Here is a 21184-nt window from a genome sequence, read left to right as displayed (position 1 = left end):
ACATATATTTCACTTTTTTACAACCTCTTACACATTTTACTTCTTCGACTTGTTGCGTATAACATCATCCACTTTTTGCATACTGGCGCGCACAATTTTAACGGTGCGCACAACGGTTATACAGCCACTCAGACAAACTGAGGACCTGAGAAGAGGTGACCAAAACACACAGATGTGCACAAACATACTGCACGCTTTTGCACATAGACACACACACACACACACACACACACACACACACACACACACACACACACACACACACACACACACACACACACACACACACACACACACACACACACACACACACACACACACACACACACACACACACACACACACACACACTCATGCAATCATGCACACTCGTTAGAACAAAACTAACAAAAAAAACCTGAAATAAACAAACAGTGCAAGTTGCAGAACACAGCGAGCGTGCTCCATCAAAAAAGTGTAATCATTGCTTGTCTCCAATTTAACAGCCTGCAAGTTTAAACTCCTGATGAGCTCTTTGGTTAATGAGCTGAAGATGATTGCGAGCGAATACTCCCGAGGTTTGCTTATATCACCTCTGTGCTTTGGGGGCATCATAGGAAAAGCAGCCTACATGTATTGCAATCTTACTGTCTGGAACTAGACGCTCATCAAAGCGCTTTTTTTTTTTAAACAAAAGGTAGCTTTACTGTAATATAAATGAATTACGTGACACATGGCTCTTCAAAAACACAGTGCTGTCCAATATCCATGCAAATTGCTCCTTGAGGTCAGCGAGAAAGAATGAGTTAGGACACAAAATTGCTTGATCATTTCTCAGATGTTGTTTACGCCATGCACTTGAAAGGAAGATTACTGTACTGATGTGCTGAAAGTTTTCAATTTGTCTTCTAGAGATATGTCCACATCCTCAAGCACTTTAAAAACAACAAAATGTACATTCCTGCACCATTCCTGCTTGCGTTTGTTTCCAATAGAACAGTACCACCAGGTCTGCTGATCAGTTGCTCATTGATTGATTACACTTGGGGACCCAATGGTAGTTGGGGCTCTCGCACAATAGGCAGAGAAAATACAGAGGGTTGAAGTGCTACACAGAAAAGTTTCGGATTTGTAGAAAGCCACCTCAAGGCACCTTCATAGCCTAATGAAAGCCCACCTGGGAAACTCCCATTGCCATTGCGACACATCAGTCACTCCACGCCACACACTGAATTGCATTTATGCCTCACCCATGCAAGGGAGCAGCCCCAAACGACACCCCATGGGAAGCAGTGCAGTGGGGTATCTCATTCATGGAGGAGGATGGGGGAGAGCACTGGTAAATTACTACCCCCACCAACCTGGCAGGTTGGGAGTCGAACCGGCAACCTGACACCATAACCGCTTACCCATGACTGCCTGTAATGTTATGAGTACAGAGATGCAGAAGCATCTACTGCATGCTGGCCTCAAGGTCTAAGAAAAACTCTCATGAGTTCCCTCTTTCTGTCTGTGCCACACCACCGGGTGGCACTGTGTGGTCTTTATGCCTTCTACATCATAAACACATGTATATAGATGCATATGTAACGGATGCCAATTAGCAGAGTTCAGCATAGAATGTCAGTAAACCTCCCTCCCGAAACCTCATACATGCTAGGCTATTACTCTGGATCTTTAGCTCAGCGGTATCTTGCTGTGCCTCCCATGCCAGAATTGGACAGTTAACTGGTAGGTGGCGGATTGGAGCCCAGAGTGGTGGACTAGCGCAGGATCACCTCAGATACACATATATGTATATGATGGTTGGATACTGTATGTGTGTGTTAAAAATATTTCTGCTGATGTATCATATTATTATAATGTATTATTATATTATAATATTGCTACCTAAGGTGAACAAGCCACCCACAGCTGGCGAACAAACTGGACTGAGAAGGCAAAAGTCCTTCCATGTACCTATTGCATCTGCCTGTGCTCTCAATGCAGGTGATCTAACTAAAGCTCAGTGAATCACGCGGAACAAATACATGGCAGGCCTTTTTACTTTTTTAACCTGAGATGCATACCTCTGTCCACTAGTACAACACAATTTTTTAGGAAGTGCACTGGTGCACTGGTTCAGGTGCGAGCAACTGGAACGGTAAACTATTTGTAGAAAAGCTGATCTGTCGCCATCTATTTTTAGTGGATTAGCATGACAAACAGACAGACGTTTCAGCCGAAGCCTTTTTTTTGGCATCTTCACCACTGTAGTACAATACATACAGTACTGCTGTGTATATACCGGTACACTAATACTATATATATACTATGTATACTATGTGCATACTGCTGTACTCTGTATTGACTCAACACTCTGTACTTGCTTGAATATCCTCTTTGCAAGTCACTTTGAACAAAAGCATCTGCATGCAATGCAATGTAAAGTACGGTATGGGAGACCGGGGTAAGATGAGCAACTTTTTACTTTTTTCGTCACAACCAAGCGATGAAGGCGTATTTGGTTAAAAATTAAAATGTTCACATCATACCAAATTTCAAAGTGTCCTGTTACTATTAGAGCAAAAACTAATCGATAAACTGTCATGGTTAAAATGATATTGCCTTTTAATTTTTTTTTTTTTCAGGTGGCTCAACTTACCCCGTACGGGGTAAGATGAGCCACTGCTTGGGGTAAAATGAGCCCAGGCAAAAATGTCAGCTAAACAAGTTTTATTTATTATAACAAGTGTAACTAATGAATCTGTGAAATAAAACAACTAAAGCAACAGGACTATGCCAACAAAAATACATATCGTGGGCCTTTACTGCTTTGATTGAATAGGCCTACAATGGCAAACAATGTAGAGTGCAATGTAGAAAAAAAGTAAATATTATTGTTTGAGTTGGCTGAAACATGCATTAAGTCATTCATCTCAACTCACCTGGGTATGATATGAAAGAAATTATCTGGTTATGCGCAAATATCATAACATGGTGTTCAACCATTATACATCCCATTAGGATAAGCGGTTCAACTTACCCCGTCTCGAAAGGCTCAACTTACCCCGATGCCAAAATTATGTCAATAAATGCTTAGAAAATTATCATAAAAGTGCCAAAAGACTTTAAATATCACTCATATAGTAGCTCATAAAGTCACATTTCAGATATGATGAGACCAGAAATTGTTCTACTTTTGTTTTCTCTAAGTCATACATGTTTTGAATATGGAATTCACTTAAAGAGCAAAAAAAAAACATTTTCACAAATATCTCTCTTGCCAAATTTGGCACATGCTTTTTCACAGGTGTTAGAAAAGGATTTCCACCACCTTAGAATGAAACCATTTTCGAGAAAAAGGGGGTGGCTCATCTTACCTCGTGGCTCATCTTACCCCGGCCTCCCCTACAATGAACAAAATTCAAAAGACACCGCTCACTGCTTACTGTTCTTTTTCTTACTGTATTTTTCGTCGCTCCAAAAAATAAAGCAACAAAAAGAATAGTAAGCAATGTGCGGTGTCTTTTGAATTTTGTTCATTGTTCGCCTTCTCCTGCCTCACACCTGCACCTGCCTTCCTGAGGAATTGTGCACAAGGACTCTCTTGAACATGTACCTTCTGGTCCGGTTCGGTGATGTCTGAGCTGCTGGTGCAGTAGGCTGGGCTGGAGCGGGCGAGCGGCGGCCGGGTCACGTAGAACAGGTCTTTGGACATGCGGGGGTCCCGTTCCCCAAACGGACCCATGCCCATGTGGGCCAGCGCCGACGGGAGGCCGGAGGAGGGCGAAGGCAGCCGGGAGATGTCTATGGAGCTGGTGGGAGGATGCCAGACACAATCAATTAGCAAATACAAGAACAATAAAAACAAGAATCCTGTGTCATTGCATGTTTTTTCTGTCTTTTGCTCATCCTCATAAATTTGCCAGCAGCCAATCAAATTAATCCACTGAGGCCTAAAGCACCTGCAAAAAAGGGTGCTGAATGCCTCAACCCTTGTTAAGAATGGTTGCCCTCAGCCTATTAAAACCTAAATATCTTAGCCTTTGAAGCACATAAAAACATGCAATAAATTGCATTTAAACGTGAAGACCTTCATCTTGCATTCGAATGTGTTTGGTCAGCTCGAACATACAAAGACTTTTCATAAAATCGTCTCATCTCATGACCCTAATGTTGCGTCATGGAGCCCCAAGCACCAGGGTCAATGTTGCGTAATGCAACATCCAGCATCAATGGGTTAATAAATACAAGAACAATAAAAACAAGAATCCTGTGTCATTGCATGTTTTTCTGTCTCTTGCTCAACCTCATAAATTTGCCATCATACAGCATATCCTATATATCTTATCTATCTACTGTATGTAATTCTTCTTGAATAACCAGTAGGGCTGTAACGATACACTCAACTCACGATTCGGTTTGTATCACGATTTTTGACCTACGGTTTGATAATAATGATGATGATTTGAAGCTTGGAAGCACCATCACTTCATATCATGTGGTAGTTTTCTGGACTGATGGGTGTCAAAACTTTGAAAGGGTTTATCACGATACTGCCTCCTTGTATCACGATACAGTATTATGAGTCTTTGTATAACGATTTCTCGGTTCGATGCAATATCGTTACAGCCCTAGTAAGTAGCCTATTCCTGGCCATGCCCTACGTACTATATCACAAATTTATCCATGTGTGCATACCTGTTGGAGTCCTGTATCATTGACATATTCAGATGAGTGTTTAGTGTGTATCTGTTGAGTCACTGGTCTATCCAGGTGAGTGTGTGCCTGTGGAGGCATAACCATGTGTGTGTGTGTGTGTGTGTGTGTGTGTGAGGGTGTGTGTGTGTGTGTGTGTGTGTGTGTGTGTGTGTGTGTGTGTGTGTGTGTGTGTGTGTGTGTGTGTGTGTGTGTGTGTGTGTGTGTGTGTGTGTGTGTGTGTTTGTCCCTGTGGAGGCATAACCAGGTGTGTGTGTGTGTGTGTGTCTCTGTGTGTGTGTGTGTGTGTGTGTGTGTGTGTGTGTGTGTGTGTGTGTGTGTGTGTGTGTGTGTGTGTCTGCGCGTGTGTATATGCACGCGTGTGTATGCGTGCGTGTGTGCGCGTGCGTATGTGTGCACGGGCGCGTGTGTGTGTGTGTATGTGTGTGTGCGCATGTTTGCGTGCCTGCGTGCATGTATGTGTGTATGTGCGTACCTGTTGAGGTCGCGCATCATGAGGCTCTGGAAGTCAGAGGAGACCATGTGGTTGAAGCCTGGTCGCGTCATCATGCGGTCGGGCGGCCTCTGCTCCGGTTGCTGGGTGGCCTGCCGATGCAGCTGCGGGTTCCGCAGTGCCACACTGATGTCATTCAGTAGCCTAGGCAACGGGCCCAACTTCAAAATGGCGTCCTGCGGCATGCAGACCAAACATTCAGAGATGTCACAAAAATGAACAGCGCAGATCATTGATTGTATATTAGAACTCAATGGTGCATATTCATAGCATAGGACTGCAGACGCTTAATATGGCTATACTGTTAAACTAGGCTATGCAAACACATAGAGAAACAATCTTAAGTATTCTCATATTCTTCCAGGGCTTAACTACATATGAGAGATTTCCTGAAGTGAAGTGGACTGTTCCTTTAAACATGTCTTGCTAAGGAACGCAAAATAAATTTAAGTGAAAACTGACAATTAAGGATTTATTTACGACCATTTCAGTAGTTATCCAGTTAACCACAGAGCTCCAATGACCAAATCCTCGGTTAGTGAACATGACACCTTGTTAGAGTCCATTATTAAAACACAGTGATGGGCAATCCAATGCAACAATATTCCAGTTTACACTACATTTCACAGAAAAAAACTAGAACTTCTCATCAGCAAATTGAACTCATTGCTCAATATCAATATCAACCCAAAAGACTTATATTTCTCTTCATTGTATCCTTTCTTCCAAGAAGAGTGATTGTAATAAGCAAATGAACAATACTCGGTTGTTGCGCTACGTCATTGCCATTGCTTTATTACACTATTATAATGATCTACTACTACTGTATGATTGCGACCATCAGAGGCGATTCTAGTGTCAGGTGGGGACCCAAGCGAAAATGCAAAAATAATCAACATTTGAACCAAAATCACCACTACTGTGATAAAGTGTGGGCTGTTATCCACTATCTAGGGGCTTGGGGGCCCCAAGCGGTTGCCTGCCTTGCCTGGTGGCAAGACGCTCCTCTGGCGACCATAATATGGTAGCTCTGGATTGGGTGGTTAACAGTGCAGTCAGAGGCGCGTCTTGCCACCAGGCAAGGCAGGCAACCGCTTGGGGCCCCCAAGCCCCTAGATAGTGGATAACAGCCCATACTTTATCACAGTAGTGGTGATTTTGGTTCAAACGTTCATTCTTTTGCATTTTCGCTTGGGCCCCCATCTGACCCTAGAATCGCCTCTGAGTGCAGTAGTCCCATACCGCAGAAGGCATGGCAGTAGTCTTGCAGGTAGACTGAGCCATTAAAGCCTGGAACCAAGAAAACTAATTTGGCAACTGTGAGAGTACACCAATTTGGCACTGACTGCTGCACGGAATTGCACCATCTAAGCACATGCTTATCGTTGGAAAAGCGTGCAATGAAGTGTTGAACTGGGGACACAATTCAGCCATCTTCAGAGGCCACATTCCATTGACATATCACTTTTATTTCACTGGAGTAGGTTAATTTCCGTAAAAAAATTCAGAATAGTGGAAGACAAGCTACGTTCACTACGTGAGCTACGTTCAAACACATTGCTAAATCGCTACCGACACCCTAGCTACTACGTAGGCCAAGCAATTCACTGTAATTTGTTTCCCAGCAAGACAATGGCTACGTTTCCATGATTGTTTTAATTCCAAATTAAAAAGTTATTTACTGACGAGTTTACATTGCACTTCCATTTAAATCCGAATATCACCATCACCTTGCTTAGTTGAGCCATGACCTCCCAGAGCAGGCTGTGCAGTACGGAGAGCTCGCGGCCCAGGTCGATGTAGCCCTCGAAGGGGCACGCATTGCTGCCACAGTCCACGTTGGAGATCTCGTAGAGGAACTGCTGCATGGAGCCCCATTCCATCTCCAGGAACTCATTCATGAAACACATGTAGTCCTCCTTACCCCCGAACCTGGGAGAGAGAGAGAGAGAAAAAAGAAGAGGGATACAAAGAGAAGCGTGTGGGAGGAAGAGAAAAGAAAGGAAGGGAGGAAAGTGTGTGTGTGGGGTGGATAATTGGAGAGGGAAGAGAGGTCAGGAAGAGAACAAGAGAGAGATGGGGAAAGGCAGAGATAGAGAGGGAGAAGGAGAGGAGAGGAGAGAGGGAGAAGGAAGAAGAGCAGGAAGGAGAGAGAGAGCGAGAGAGAGAGAGAGAGCGAGAGAGAGAGAGAGAGAGAGAGAGAGAGAGAGAGAGAGAGAGAGAGAGAAAGAAAGAAAGAGAGACAGAGAGAGAACAAAAATGACAGGATGGAGACAGGAGTCCAGAATGGGAGGCAGTGAAAGTGGCGAAAGACAAAATGGAGGACAACATAAAAAAGGACAGATAGAGAGAAATGGAGACAGGAAGAGAAAGAGGACAATGAAACATTTCCATGGAAATGGACAACACTTGACTCCTACTATTTCAGAAACGATTGGCTATTTTGCATATTAAATTGTACTTCTGTGCAATTACTAGCAATTATTGTAATGTCTTTTCTATTTATATGTAGATGTGAAGTGCAATGAAATGGAATAGCTATTGCAAGGCTCGCTGTCTTTTCAACATCGACAGTCTGTGGATTAGTATGTGAATGGAACAGAAAAAACTAGGTCAAAATAGAATTTGTGGATTTTGGGCCATACCAATCTATGATTCTGTATCCCAGCCATATTTTTGGATATGGATGACAATGCAGAGTTGCATAACCGTGATGCCAGAGGGGACCCACACTTTTGGCATACATAAGCAGTAGCTGTTTCGGGAGATATTAAAACTTGTCCTAGGCTTTGTAATCAGTACGCAATTAAAACAACAGAGCTCATTTATCTCGGCTTAGGAATTTACAACCCCATACCAACAATTTCCATCTTTATCCTCAAAACAATTGGTGAAACGCCTTGTCTTAGGTACACAAGTGGCATGAACAGAGCCAGGTAATTTGCCTAATTAATTGATTTTGTAAACAGTTGGAACAAACAAGGCTGTATAGGATTGAAAAGCAAACCCAAAACTACCTCAACAGATTGACGGGGATAATGTGAATGTGAAGATTAACAATAGCAGATCCTTTAGGAAGCTAGAATTCTTACATTTCTAACAGGACCTTAATTTTCAAAAATAAACTAACAAGGTGACTACTTTCTTTTTATAATGCATGTACGTGCACAGTTTCCTTTTTTTAAAGGCGACTAATCTCGTACAAGCGCCATTCATATTTTTTTTGCTGTAAATATATTTGATTCAGACACCCTATTTGTATCTAGAGATCAGCCTATACTTATCCCTGGCAAAACGTAAAAGAAAAAACCTTGGTCAATGAAGCTATTGTGAGGATGTGGTACACTTGAATGAATCCTGAATGGCACTGCACAATGGGTAGCCTTGGAGCAGAGCATGCCGACTCATGCTGATATGCTATTAGTGATCTAATGTGCAACAAGCAGCACAGCGCTCCATCTGACTTGATCCTATCACTCGACCAAGCTTTGGGAAAAAGAGCAACACAGTACGTGACCAAGTTCACGAAAACAGCCCATAGCATATTGAGTTAATCATAGACTCTGAGGGGAAAGTACGAAAGTGAGAATTCAGCTTTGAAAGATTTTTTTAAAAGCCATTTTAAAAACAAAAATACTGTATAAGCTTTTAAATAAACAAATACTGTTTTCTGAAGCATTGAGTGGTTTGGCTTCCTCAAAACCTCAACTTGCACATTCTGCAAAAAATGAAAATCACTATGATCAATATGAGAATGTAAATTCTAAATGTATTCTAATCTAAAGGTTTGAATCACAAAAACAAGGGAAAAAGGTCTTCATTTGTTATTTTCTCAGTTTCACTCTGAGAGACAGACACGTGACTCTGGAATTGGAATCTGGTCACATATTAAGATGTTCTGAGGGGGGAAATTCATTGATTGTCACCAAGTGAAAAAAACAGAATGCTGAAACGTGACTGTGTAATGAGAGTTGTTTATGCATAGTGCAGCCTCTCTTCCCCTTGTTTTTCAGTGGTAAATTTGTTCCAATCTATTTGCTCGTTTAGCCATTTTATTGTATTTGGTTAATGAACTCTAACAGAATCGTTTCGTTTTTTTATTATTATTATTATTATTTTATTTCCTGGAGCATTTAAGCAGCTACACGTCACTGTTGTTGACAAAATGTTGGTAGCTGCTGGTGTAATTGGTTTGAAATCCCCTGGGTCAGATGTAGTCATGTACCGTACCGTATGTTATTATGTAATGCGTCGTCGTGTGCATTACTCAAGCTGGTGGTTATTTGTTTGAGTACATTAGCTTTCCTGGAAAGCAAGGAAAAAATGAAAAGCATAGTGGTGGCGTGACACATAAGCAAATATGTCGTGCAGAAAACAACAACAGGCTTTGTCCAAGCTCCCATAGACTGGCCGGGGGAAGAGAGATTGTTTTTAGTTTCCACAATATTTGCTGTGATAAATGATGCCAGAAAAATCTTAGTTTAACATATGGGATCGAATGCTTAGTTTTACACACAGATCAAATTATAACCAGTGGTTTAGTCTACGTAGAATGCAGGACCCACCTCAAAATTTCAGGGGTTTCAGTATACCCACTTAAAATTGATGATCCATTATTTAGAGTAGCACAAATATATACAGTATACCCACTTCAAAAAAAATGCAATAAAAATATACAATATACCCACCACAAAAAGTAAGACTACACCACTGTTCATAACCTCAGCTGTTTACGAGACTTGGTAGGCTACTGTATTTGACTGAATGGGATAGCAAAAAAAGTGAGTCCAGCCCAGCCATTCATCTAAGACTGGATATCCAGGATATACTGTGAACTGACACCTCTGCCTTTTCACTGACATTGACAACAGACACAGAGTGATGGGTGTACACAAATGGCAGGTACTAGAGCAGTGGTTCTCAACCTTTTTTGAAGAAACACCCCCTTGGCCTCATCACACAAGGCCCCAATGCCCCCTTGACAGCATCATAAGACTGACAATGCCCCCCTTAGTATTAAAAAAATAAATGGACTAATGCCCCCCAAGGGCAACTAAGCACCGCCTCCTGTCAGCTGTATCCTTATCATCACCCCACTAGAGCTCTCCAACGCCCCCCCTGGGGGGCTGTACCGCCCCCGTTGAGAAACACTACACTAAGGGAAAGACCAGGTGATGCAGTAACAGCAGTGAGACACTTGAGACACAGACACCAGCTATACATATATCATGGCGCTTGAGAGAGAAGAATGAAGCAGAACTGAGTGCCCTAGGGAGAGGGAGAGAGGTGGCGTCGGAAGCCCAAGAGACACGGGGAATTCATGGGTTGGATTGGATCTCAACGTTTGGAGAGGGAGGAATGGGTGTAGGGTGTAGAGAGGGGAGGGGTGGAGTTTGGTGTCAAGAAAGAGTGTGGGGTAGGGAGAGGTTCCCAGGAGGAGTGGAAGAGAGCAGTGTTGCGTGATAAGGCTTCATAAAGTCAAATGGCATGCTAGAGCCCTGTCAGACCTGCTCGGTCATTCACGACACAGAGCACGTACAAGGTTTGACTTACACTGTATTGTCCCCTTCCATTGTGCGCTATATAGGTTGGGAGTTACATACATTGTTTTGTGTTGGACCCTACAGCATGTAGGTCACGACATATACACTGTAAAGAAGCATCAAATTCAGCTAAAATACCGGCATTTGTTCCAGCTTTTAAAAGAATCAATCCATTTGTCATCATCTGGTTGCCCTTGTGTCACACACCCTGGCCAACAAGATGCTTGCAAAAAAAATCAGGGATTTAATTGAATTTGGTGGGACATATCTGGGAAGATTTTCATTCATGCAGGTGATGTCATCTTAATGGTCTAGTTGCAACTGCACTTCTTCTTGGAGCTTGTTGCTTACAACTTAAATCTTTTGACAATTGGAAGAAAAATGCCAATTCTGAAGCAGCCGTGCAAGATCAACAGGAAGGAAGGAAGATTCAAGACCATGTCGGGTTTGGTGGGCAGAGAGAGGTATCACCCCACATGTCAATGGACCCTAAAGTGTGGAAAGGAGAGGCTGATTTTCACACACCTGACTAAGGTTTTGGTGTTGCTACACCTTCTTCAGAGTCAGACTGAAACTGAAAACTAAGCTGCAGTGTGCCCCTCCTTTCCAGTGATGTCTGTCCCACTGTGATGCACCTGCAAGCTGAGGGATGATGCGTAGAGTCCCAATTCTACTGGGACGCTAAAGTGTGACTGAATTGTAGAAACTGCCAAAGTTCTGATTACTAGAACAGAGGTGGAGGCAGAGGGGAGAAGATGGAAGATTGAGGTAGATGAGAAAGAAATGTAGCCTGCGTTAGTTCTGCCAGGAAGACTCAGGTCACCTGTGCATTTCGCAGAGCCAATCAGCGGCTGTCATTTCCTTTATAGAGGGGAGCCTGGTATGGCGGTGGGTGGAGCCTATGTAAATGTGACCAGAGAATCTCTAACAGGGAGAAGGTTCAGTCTCATTGGTTCCCATTGTAGCCAGTTAGCTTTGCATGCATACTGCAGTAACTATGGAGTGTCCACTAGTTGGCGAGCGTAGTTCAGTCCTTCATGTGGGAAAATGTATGGAATGGAAAGGGGAACCCATATGCTAAATACATTGCTACTGCGATTTCCAGTCACAAATATTATCAACAAAACATTCCTGGTAAGCACTATGACTGTTGTTTAACAATAGGCTGTATTGACAAATCGTTCAGGTGTGTAGTTTTACAGCAGGTTAGAAGATTTCAACCTGTACTCGCTAGCATCGCGCTAATGTTTATGGGTTTGGCCCCATAAAAATTGAGCTTTGTGACCCAGTATATAATAATCTAGTGGCGCAAAATAATCGAAACGCTACTCAAATGGGGTCTTATTATTTCTAGCTTCGAACTTAATATTAATATTTCAGGACAAAAAATTATAAAAAATCACAAAAATTATAATGGTAGAAAACTCCATTGACACCCATTCATTTTGCACTGGCCCGTGGTTAGGGTTAGCCAGTTGTGGCTAGTAGCTAGTTCCGTGAGTGAACACCCCCTGATGTGACTGACTTGGAGAAGCTGGCCAGGTTCTAATCAGTATGGAGGTGGAGGAGGGTGACAATATGGCAGGGGGTGGACCCTATGTGAATGTGACTGGAGAGGAGGGGAGCATGGTGGGTGGAGCCTATGTAAAGGTGACTGACTTGGAGAAGCTGGCCAGGTTCTGCACCACCTTGGCGATGAGGGTGAGGGTGCGCGAGGTGCGCGGGCCCGGGTACTCCTGCGTCAGGTTGAAGAGCGAGGGCGACATGACGGCGGGGCACAGGAAGCGCAGGAAGAGCGAGGAGCTGATGAGGCGGTCTGCGATGTCCTCGCGCCCGCGCTCCGCACAGCGCACGCGCCACGAGGAGAAGACCTCCTTCAGCTCCCGTGGGAACACGCTGTGGAGGAGAAGCCAAAGTCGAAGAAACATGATTTGAATTCCTTTTTATAGTATGTCTAGTAATACACACTGTATGAAGAAATGCTTTGTCGTCCATTTCTTCATACAATGTGTATTACTAGACATACTATAAAAAGGAATTCAATACACGTTTCTTGCTGTCTCATGCATGGAAAAGAGAGGACAAACATTACCAGTACAAGACAGGACACACTGTGAAGAGGAGGGAGTGAACATTTTCTTATGAGTGCATTGTGTTTGCCATGGTAATGTGATAACAGGTGATGATATGGGGCACCTAAGTCACGCCCTTCTACTTCCGATCCATGGGGCTGGAGCTCGCAAAATTTTGAATGCGAGTTAATGGAGCGAGTCAAGCTAAATCCTCATCCCGTTTGGCATGTGCTCCGGATTTCACATATGATGACAGTGAATTTGAAAGGTTTGGATTTGCGTCGCAAGACCATTCATTTTCGGCACGCAAGAAACGTTATTTTAGCTTTTGTGCAAAACTGTGTTGGAGACTACACTTGCGCCTCGCATATCTGACGTGAACCGAGGCACAGCCAACCCTACCGCTGCACCGTGGCTTAAGTGGCTGCACGTCGGACATGCGACGTCTGTTGTGTAGTCCAAATAATTACATATTTTTGCACACTCACAACTCAAAAATCGCTTGCCAAGTGAAGTCAACAAGCACACCATTGGTTGTTATTAATTCTGAGGCACAGCATATGTGTGATCGACGGGGAAATGCGAGGTGGGTCGGAAAATAGCTTTGATCAGTCCATTAAAGCACAGTCAAAAGTTTTTCCGTTGCCAGCCCCAGAAGCCGCTCGGAAGGGGTGGAGACTTAGGTGCCCCATTGTCCTGCACCATCACTCACCAATCACAGCTGAGGAGATTGTCCAGCACTCCCATCACTAACCAATAACAGGTGTCAATCTTGCCTGGCACTACCATTACTCACCAGTGATACCTGAAAATCTTGCCACCACTGACCAATGACAGTTCACGATCTTGCCATCACCAACCAATGACAGCTGACTATCATACCAAGCACTACATTTACTCACCAATAGCAGTTTATAATCTTACCACATGCCTCATCCATTATTCACCAATAGGAGTTAATCTTGCCACAGGTGCCACCAATACACCCCCTTACCAGCATATCATCAAAGATTTTCATAGGAGAGAAAGATATCCCAAACTTCGCCCACCCAATGCAAAGGAGTGTGCTCAAATTCTGCCTTCTTCTTCTCATTTTGTGGTGTTTGGTGGCATCTTGCACAAAAAGTGCACAACCCCCATCTACAGCTCTAAGGAAACTCAACCTAAACTCCAAAGGTCTCCTAACCAAAGGTCTCCTTAAGTGATACTGTCCCATTTTTGGGAATAAGCTAATATTTCACCTCCCCTTGAGTTAAATAATTGAGTTTTACCTTTCTCCTGTACTTTCAACTGTTCTCTGTGTACGGCAGTGCAAATTTTACCTCGAAGTTAGCCGCCAGCTGGTCTCATAAAACTCAATGTTAAGTGCTAGCATGCCGTACCCAGAGAACGGTTGAAAGTACAGGAAAAAGGTAAAACTCAATTATTAAACGGAAGGGGAGGTGCAATATGAGCTTATTTCCAAAAATGGGACAGTATTACTTTAAGGGGCGTTCACCTGAGGTGAAATGGATCCTGGAAATGAATGAGCCTGGGGTATTTTTCTCTCCTATGAAAATCTTTGATATAATTTTGCCTACTGTAGCGTTACACTTATTCACCAATAACAGTTGACATTCTTGCCTAGTACCATCATTACTCACCAATGAGAGTTGATGATCTTGCAGAGCGCCAGCTCACAGCACATGCGAAGGTTGGCCTGGCGGTCGGCGAGCACGGAGGGCGGAGTCTGCATGGGGTCCACCTCGCAGTTCTCTTCCGACTCGTACAGGGCTCGGATGAACTCCCCTGTGTAGTGGAGGAGGTGGTGTCAAAACTCAATGAGACTGGAGTCGTTTTGGGTAGGGTGCGCACATCCAAAAACACTTTTTTGCAGGTGCTAGACAAAAGTGTCAGACCGTTGAAGGGGGTAGGTATGCACACTGACAAATAAGCTCCAAAGAATAAACTTCATTTAATTAAAATGCAACGTTTGCCAATATTTGATATGCCTGATGAAAATGTTGCATTTTAATTAAATGAAGTTTATTCTTAGAGGTTATGTGGCAGTGTGCAGACCTACCTCCTCCAACAATCAAAGACTGCAGAGCGGAAAAATACAGTGTTAAAACTATTCTGAGAATATTGGGCCCATTCAATTTAAATGGTAACTGCATTGTGAACTGCACTGAGGTCTGGTGACCGGTGGTGAATTATTTTTTTATTATTGTTAGCAGTTTTCTGCTGCTATGTAATAAAAATTACAAAGAAAAGAGGAACAGAGCGATCTACCTCTTCCTTCTACAGTCTAATAAAAATGTCTAATGAATATTGCATCGGCTATTGGTGTCACATTGCTACATTGGACAACCATTTCTGAACTAACGCACCCACTAGGACTGCAGTTAGTGGTTTGACACCCGCTCCATCTTGTGTTTGAACACTCTAATATACTGCTATTTTTTCCAGCACTGATACAGAGGCGGACTTTCCATTAGGCAAACCTAGGCAATTGCCTAGGGCCCCGACCAAATCTGTCCTCCGTAGGGGCCCCAACTGTCACACCAGTCACGGTAAACACAAAAAAAAGGCTGGATCTTAATTTGTCACTTATGTAAAGTAATCGAAAATATACGTATATGAGACTAAACACTAAAATAGCACCAAAACACAGCATTTTTATGTCTATATAATGATTTTTGAGGGCCCGGCCCCTATGTTTACATTTCGCCTAGAGCCCCAAAATGGCTAGATCGGCCCTTGAACATCCATCTGACACTCTCTGGCTGGATCTGGATGATGAGTCATGGTACTAAGTAAGTATATTTCTGAGGCCAAGAATGAGCAATTAGTCAGCACTTGTGACGTGTGACGCTAAGAAGAGAGGCATGGCGTCTAAAACTCCCCTGCACTGTGCAGAGGTGTCAAGCTCAAGTATAGAGTTCAAATCAGGTAGGCGTTTATATGACGTTGTGTATTCAAAAAGACAATACGTACGAATAGATTCGTCATTAACCCGTCATCATTCATTCAAGAATGCATGAAAATAGTGGTACCCTGTTTTATGTGTACTCTTAACAGTGCTCTGAAGACTGAAGAATACACTAAGATGATTACCTGACATTATGCTACTTAGCTGATGGTTTTTTCTCCAAAGTGACTTACAGTTATTTTCAGGGTATTGGTTACAGTCTCTGGAGCAAAGTGCAAAAAATGATTTTTTCCACAGGAATACCACACGTGAAAAAAACATACAGATTCCATGAATCTAGTGATATCAACACTGATATCTTCTCACCATCTCACATGCACTGCCTGCAGGACTGCTGACAGCTTTGCCTGGGCCCAGGACAATGTCCTTTGAAAAGCCCCCCACCCAATACATATAAGGACCCAATTCTGCAACCCTCCCCCTTTCCCTGGGCCTAGGAGGACAACGGACTCCTTTGCCCCCACCACCAAACTCCCACCCCATGTCGACTTCCCATAATGTCTGATTCAGCATGAGGCATTATGCTAACGAAGTGTATTTCTGAGGCCAGGAATCCATAATTAGTCAGGCTCAGGCTGTGACTTGTGACTAGGCGATGCACAGTTCATTGTTGCCGATGTGTTTGAAAGACAAGCAAACCAATTCAGTTTTTTAATATTCTTTTCCCTCTATTTTTTGGATAAAATGAATTACTTGTGTGTATGAATGTCAGAAAACACTTATGGAAGAAAAGTCACAACAGTGTGTGTTATTGTGTGTTCAGGTCTGTGACGGGAAATAATCTGTTGCTCACTGATCCAATAATTCTAAAGTGTCGTGATTGGAATTAATTCACAAACATAATTCATGGCCGACAGGTCTAGTCAATTTGGAAAATGATTTGTTATTAAAAACAGCTCATCCATTTAAATGATAGGGAAACAGCCCAGTTCACATTAACAACAAAAACAACACATTTTTTAATGAACCTTTGTGGCTTATTTTGACTGTACCATGTCCCTGAATGAACTGTGTGATAATAATTCAAAATGGCCGCCATGCTGTGGCATCTTTGAGGTACCTGTGCCCAAAGAAAGCAGTGTATTTGTTTGCATGGACTCCCTCTGTTTGCACCTTTTACTGTGCTGTATGCTATTTCAACTATGACTACAAGATGAGATGAACTACACTATGTCAGCAGGACCTCCTGGGATAAACAAAGGTCAAATAAATAAAATTGTGATTCAAAAGGGCTGCTTACCTATGGCATCTTTGAGGTACCGGTGGCCAATGAGCTTGAGGTACTCCTCTATGGCTTTGGTGGCCAGCGTGTTGTCCCTGAAGATGAGATGTTCTCGGTCAATGTAGCGATCCACTTCACTCATCGCCATGTCCGACAGAAAGTCCTTTTCAAGAAAGTCACACAGTAAAAAAAATGGCGTGTTAATTCAGTACTTAGAGAGCACTCTGGGATCACATATATTACAGACAATGTTAAATCGAGTTTCTAAGTGACGCATTAACAATACTTTGTTTTTATAGTGCAATTGGATGAAAAAAATCACTGGCTCAAAGCTGAAGGTCTTGACAGAGGTTGCTACAGTAGTCAAGACAGCATAGCAACAAGAATGGTTATTTTAGCTTTTGCTCTTCTCCTCCTCCAAGGTAATGCATTACCAGTCGTTACGACACAAGGCTTTAAAGCAACTGAATGGGTCTGTTCTGAAAATAGACAGTGTAGTGCTTCTCGTCCTTTAAAAAAAAAAAAAAAAAAACGGCCTAAAAGGACATTGGCTTAATTTAGCTTTTTTCAGCTGAAATCACATTTTCTAAATGAATCCTTACATTCTTATATAATGAATTCATGAATTACACATGCTCTTCTTCGCTTTTCAAATTCTGCAGTGTTCAGGTTCTGCTTTTTATCAGGATCTGAATAAACATAGAACTACCCTGTATTATGTGAGAAATCAATTCGACTTAAGTCTGGAGTCCCAGCCTGGGGTGCATTTCTCAAAGTCATAGAGGCTAACTCTGTTAGCTACTTTGTTGTTTGCAATGCAATTTCCCATTGGCAACTACCAATGTTGCTGACTGACTAACAACTTTGCTTTCGAGAAACACACCCCAGAGTTGTGAAAAACAAAAGTAGAAATAAATTCATGGAGTTAAGTACAACACTAGCACATGATATTACATAGCAGTTACACCAGTTATTCCACTTAGGTAGATAGACCGTGTTGTTACTGAAAAAAGCTAAAAACCTACAAAATCATACAAACCTACAAAAACCTACAAACCTACAAACAAAAATCCGACACAAATTTGATCCAACCAGTACAGAATCAGCTGATCATTTACAATAACTGTCAAACAGTTGCACAGAATTACAGTATAGAGCAAAGTGGCTGAGAAGGGTAATTTATGTAGCTGTTCACCTTTGCCTTCCCTGTGCTCTGCAGGATGCGCACGAGGGCACAGGCCACCTCCTCTTTGCTCTTGACGCTCAGCAGCGGCTCCAGCACTGTGCACAGAGTGCGGTAGTTGTTGGTGACGTACTCCGCAAACTCCTTGTAGAGCTCCATGGGCAGGATGCTCATGGTCTGGTAGCGCGACTTGAGGCGCAGCGAGGCGTTGATGATCTTGCCGCCGCTCCCCATGCCGCCTCCCTTGGCCAGGATGCTGGGCTGGATGACCGGGTACCACTGCTCCACGAACTGCCGGCCCGTGATGCTGGAGATGGGGATGCTGAGGAGGCCCAGGTAGGTGCTCTTCTCCTGGAGGATGGGAGAGGGGTCATAGGATGTGATTTCAGGGTAAAGTCAGAAAGTACACTGCATATATCAATCAGGGATGAGCATGACAACTGACTCCTTTGCCCCCACCACCAACCCCCCACCCCCTGTCGACTTCCCATACTGTCTGAGTCAGCATGAGGCATTATGCTAACGAAGTGTATTTCTGAGGCCAGCAATCCATAATTAGTCAGGCTCAGGCTGTGACTTGTGACTGGGAGATGCACAGTTCATTGCCAATGCGTTGGAAAGACAAGCAAACCAAATGCGGCATATTTTCATTAATTAGGTGCGCAGCCATGACTCATGGGTAAGCAGTTAGGGTGTCAGATTTGTTGTCCAAAGGTTACTGGTTCGACTCCCGACCCGTTGGTGAGGGGATGAATTAATTAGTGCTCTCCCCCATCCTCCTCCATAACTGAGGTACCCTGAGCATGGTTCCGCCCCGCCCCACTGCTCCCTTTTGGGCACCATTGACGGATGCCCCCTTGCACAGGTGAGGCATACATTTCGCTTGTTCACTTGTGTGCTGTGGTGTGCTGTGTCAAAATGACAATGGGAGTTGGAGGTTCCCAGTTGTGCATTCACTTCAATTCATAATCAGGGTTGGTAAATCACCAAATGTAGGTGTTTCTCTCCCAGAGGACAGGTAGGGTTGATTGGGTAGGGTTGGATGGGCAAAGGTCAAAGGGTTACTCTAGAGAGAGCACAGCACATTAGTATTATAATCAGGGATGTTGTGATGAGTTCAGTCGGAAAGCACACCGCTTAATTCTATCACAGTTGTGACAAGTCACTGAATTTGAAATTCCCAGGTCCCCAGGACCAGGTATGTGCTCTCCTCCTCTGGGGGATGGGTGGGATAGTTAGGGGAAGGATATAGTAGGATGTGAAGGTTAGGTCAGAAAGTACACAGAATATTTGTATTACTGTAATCAGGGATGGAAAGTCACTGAATTTGAAAACAGCATAGGCCAAGGTTTGTGCTCTTCTCCTGGGGGACAGGTGGGTGGATTGGGTGGGTGTAGCTCATTGGGTAAATGGGTTAAGTCATAAAGCATTCAGCATATTGTATGAGTCAGGGGTGTTAAATCACTGGATTTGAACAGCATAGAATACTGCAGCGGTTAGACCATTCACTGCTACAGTATGTGTGTTGTGCCTTCTAACGCATTTCTGATTATGACCACTGCCCGAGTTGGGTTTTTCTTTCACCTTTATCGTGCTAAGGATTCCTGAGACACAAAAAGTTTGAACCCAAGCAAATGAATTGTGACAATTATCATCATTTTTTAAAATACAGTACGTCTGTCACATAAAAAAATGATTTTCAGCAATACAAACACAAACAATAAGCACCCACGCACACAGGCACGTACGCACGCCTATACACACACACACACACGCACGCACGCACGCACGCACGCACGCACGCACGCACGCACGCACGCACGCACGCACACATGCACGCTCGCACACACACACACACACACACACACACACACACACACACACACACACAGAGTCACCTTCCCACCTTTCTCTTTTTCTTGTCCGTCTCCTTGTAGAGGTGCAGGCGGAGACTGCGGATGGAGGGCAGGTTGTTGAACTCGAAGTGCTCTCCCCAGAAGACGGTGTCGGTGCGTAGCTTGCTGGTGGTGCGCGCGTACAGCATGTCGTCCAGGTACAGCTCGCAGTAGTAGCGCTTCTTGGCCGGCAGATCCCGAGCCTCGATGATCCACAGCTTGAGGACATTGTCCACTCGTCGGCTGTTGTCCTGGTTGGAGAACGACGACAGACAGGGTGAGACAAGGCACTCTGTTTTTTTAAACTTTCTTTTGTATTAATTATTTACATCCACATACAAAGTTACAAGCATAAAACAGACAAACAGCAAAATAATAACAAAACAAAAACGAAAAGAACAACTTATGGGTTCATCACCTTAATTCTTTTATAAATGCAAACAATCAAGTCTATTCATCCATCATTAGTTCAGTGGTATATCTTTGTTTTTGTACCAGAGCCATTTCTCCCATTTCCTTCCAGATAGTTCCTCCCGCATTTTCTGAAACAATGCAGTCTCACAAGACACAGCTTGCAAAGTCACACATTTTCATCTTGATGGTAGTTTTTAACTTTTTAATTTTAACTAAATTAATTCAATTCCGAAACCCACTTTTTTTTGGTTTCATAGCGACAGTGGTATTTCAGAAAAAAAGACAGCAACAGCAAACAAATGATTTTTAAAAATTGTTATGGGGCCTTTTAGCCTTTATTCATTTAGGACAGTCGAAAATGGTGATAGGAATTGAGTAGGCGATAAATATGGGGAAGAATCGAGAAACGACCGCAGGCCAGAATTAAACACGGGTCCCCGATGTAACAGTACATTGTCTTAGTTGTTAAAGTCAGAACTAAGGCCTTGCATAACATTTAATTACCAACTATCCAGTAATACACAGTGGTCTCAACCTTTTTTGAACAAATGCCTCCTTTGCCTCATCATAAGCCTCCCAACGCCCCCTTGACCTCATAATAAGTCTCCGAACGCCCCCCCTTAGTATTTAAAAATAAAATAGACTAAGGCCCCCCAATGAGAACTAGGCCCCGCCCCCACTCAGCTGTATCCTTCTCAACGCCCCCTAGGG

The 21184-nt window shown here is 43.4% G+C and overlaps 1 protein-coding gene across 1 annotated transcript in view; it reads right to left on the bottom strand.

Moving 5' to 3' along the window:
• Positions 1–21184, bottom strand: part of syngap1a (synaptic Ras GTPase activating protein 1a) — a 62243-nt gene that overhangs the window by 29154 nt on the left and 11905 nt on the right. The window contains exons 5-12 of the mRNA XM_063186164.1: positions 20071–20310; positions 18177–18515; positions 17000–17144; positions 14432–14576; positions 12376–12612; positions 6904–7105; positions 5156–5349; positions 3581–3776 (exon numbers count right to left, since the gene is read on the bottom strand). Of these exons, the coding sequence (XP_063042234.1) occupies positions 3581–3776; positions 5156–5349; positions 6904–7105; positions 12376–12612; positions 14432–14576; positions 17000–17144; positions 18177–18515; positions 20071–20310 (1698 nt within the window). The remainder of the gene's footprint in view (positions 1–3580; positions 3777–5155; positions 5350–6903; positions 7106–12375; positions 12613–14431; positions 14577–16999; positions 17145–18176; positions 18516–20070; positions 20311–21184) is intronic.

The sequence above is a fragment of the Engraulis encrasicolus genome, chromosome 20, assembly GCF_034702125.1.
Source record: "Engraulis encrasicolus isolate BLACKSEA-1 chromosome 20, IST_EnEncr_1.0, whole genome shotgun sequence".
Classification (NCBI taxonomy): Eukaryota; Metazoa; Chordata; class Actinopteri; order Clupeiformes; family Engraulidae; genus Engraulis; species Engraulis encrasicolus.
Note: the sequence above shows the minus strand (reverse complement) of the source record. Positions and strands in the feature narration are given on the sequence as shown.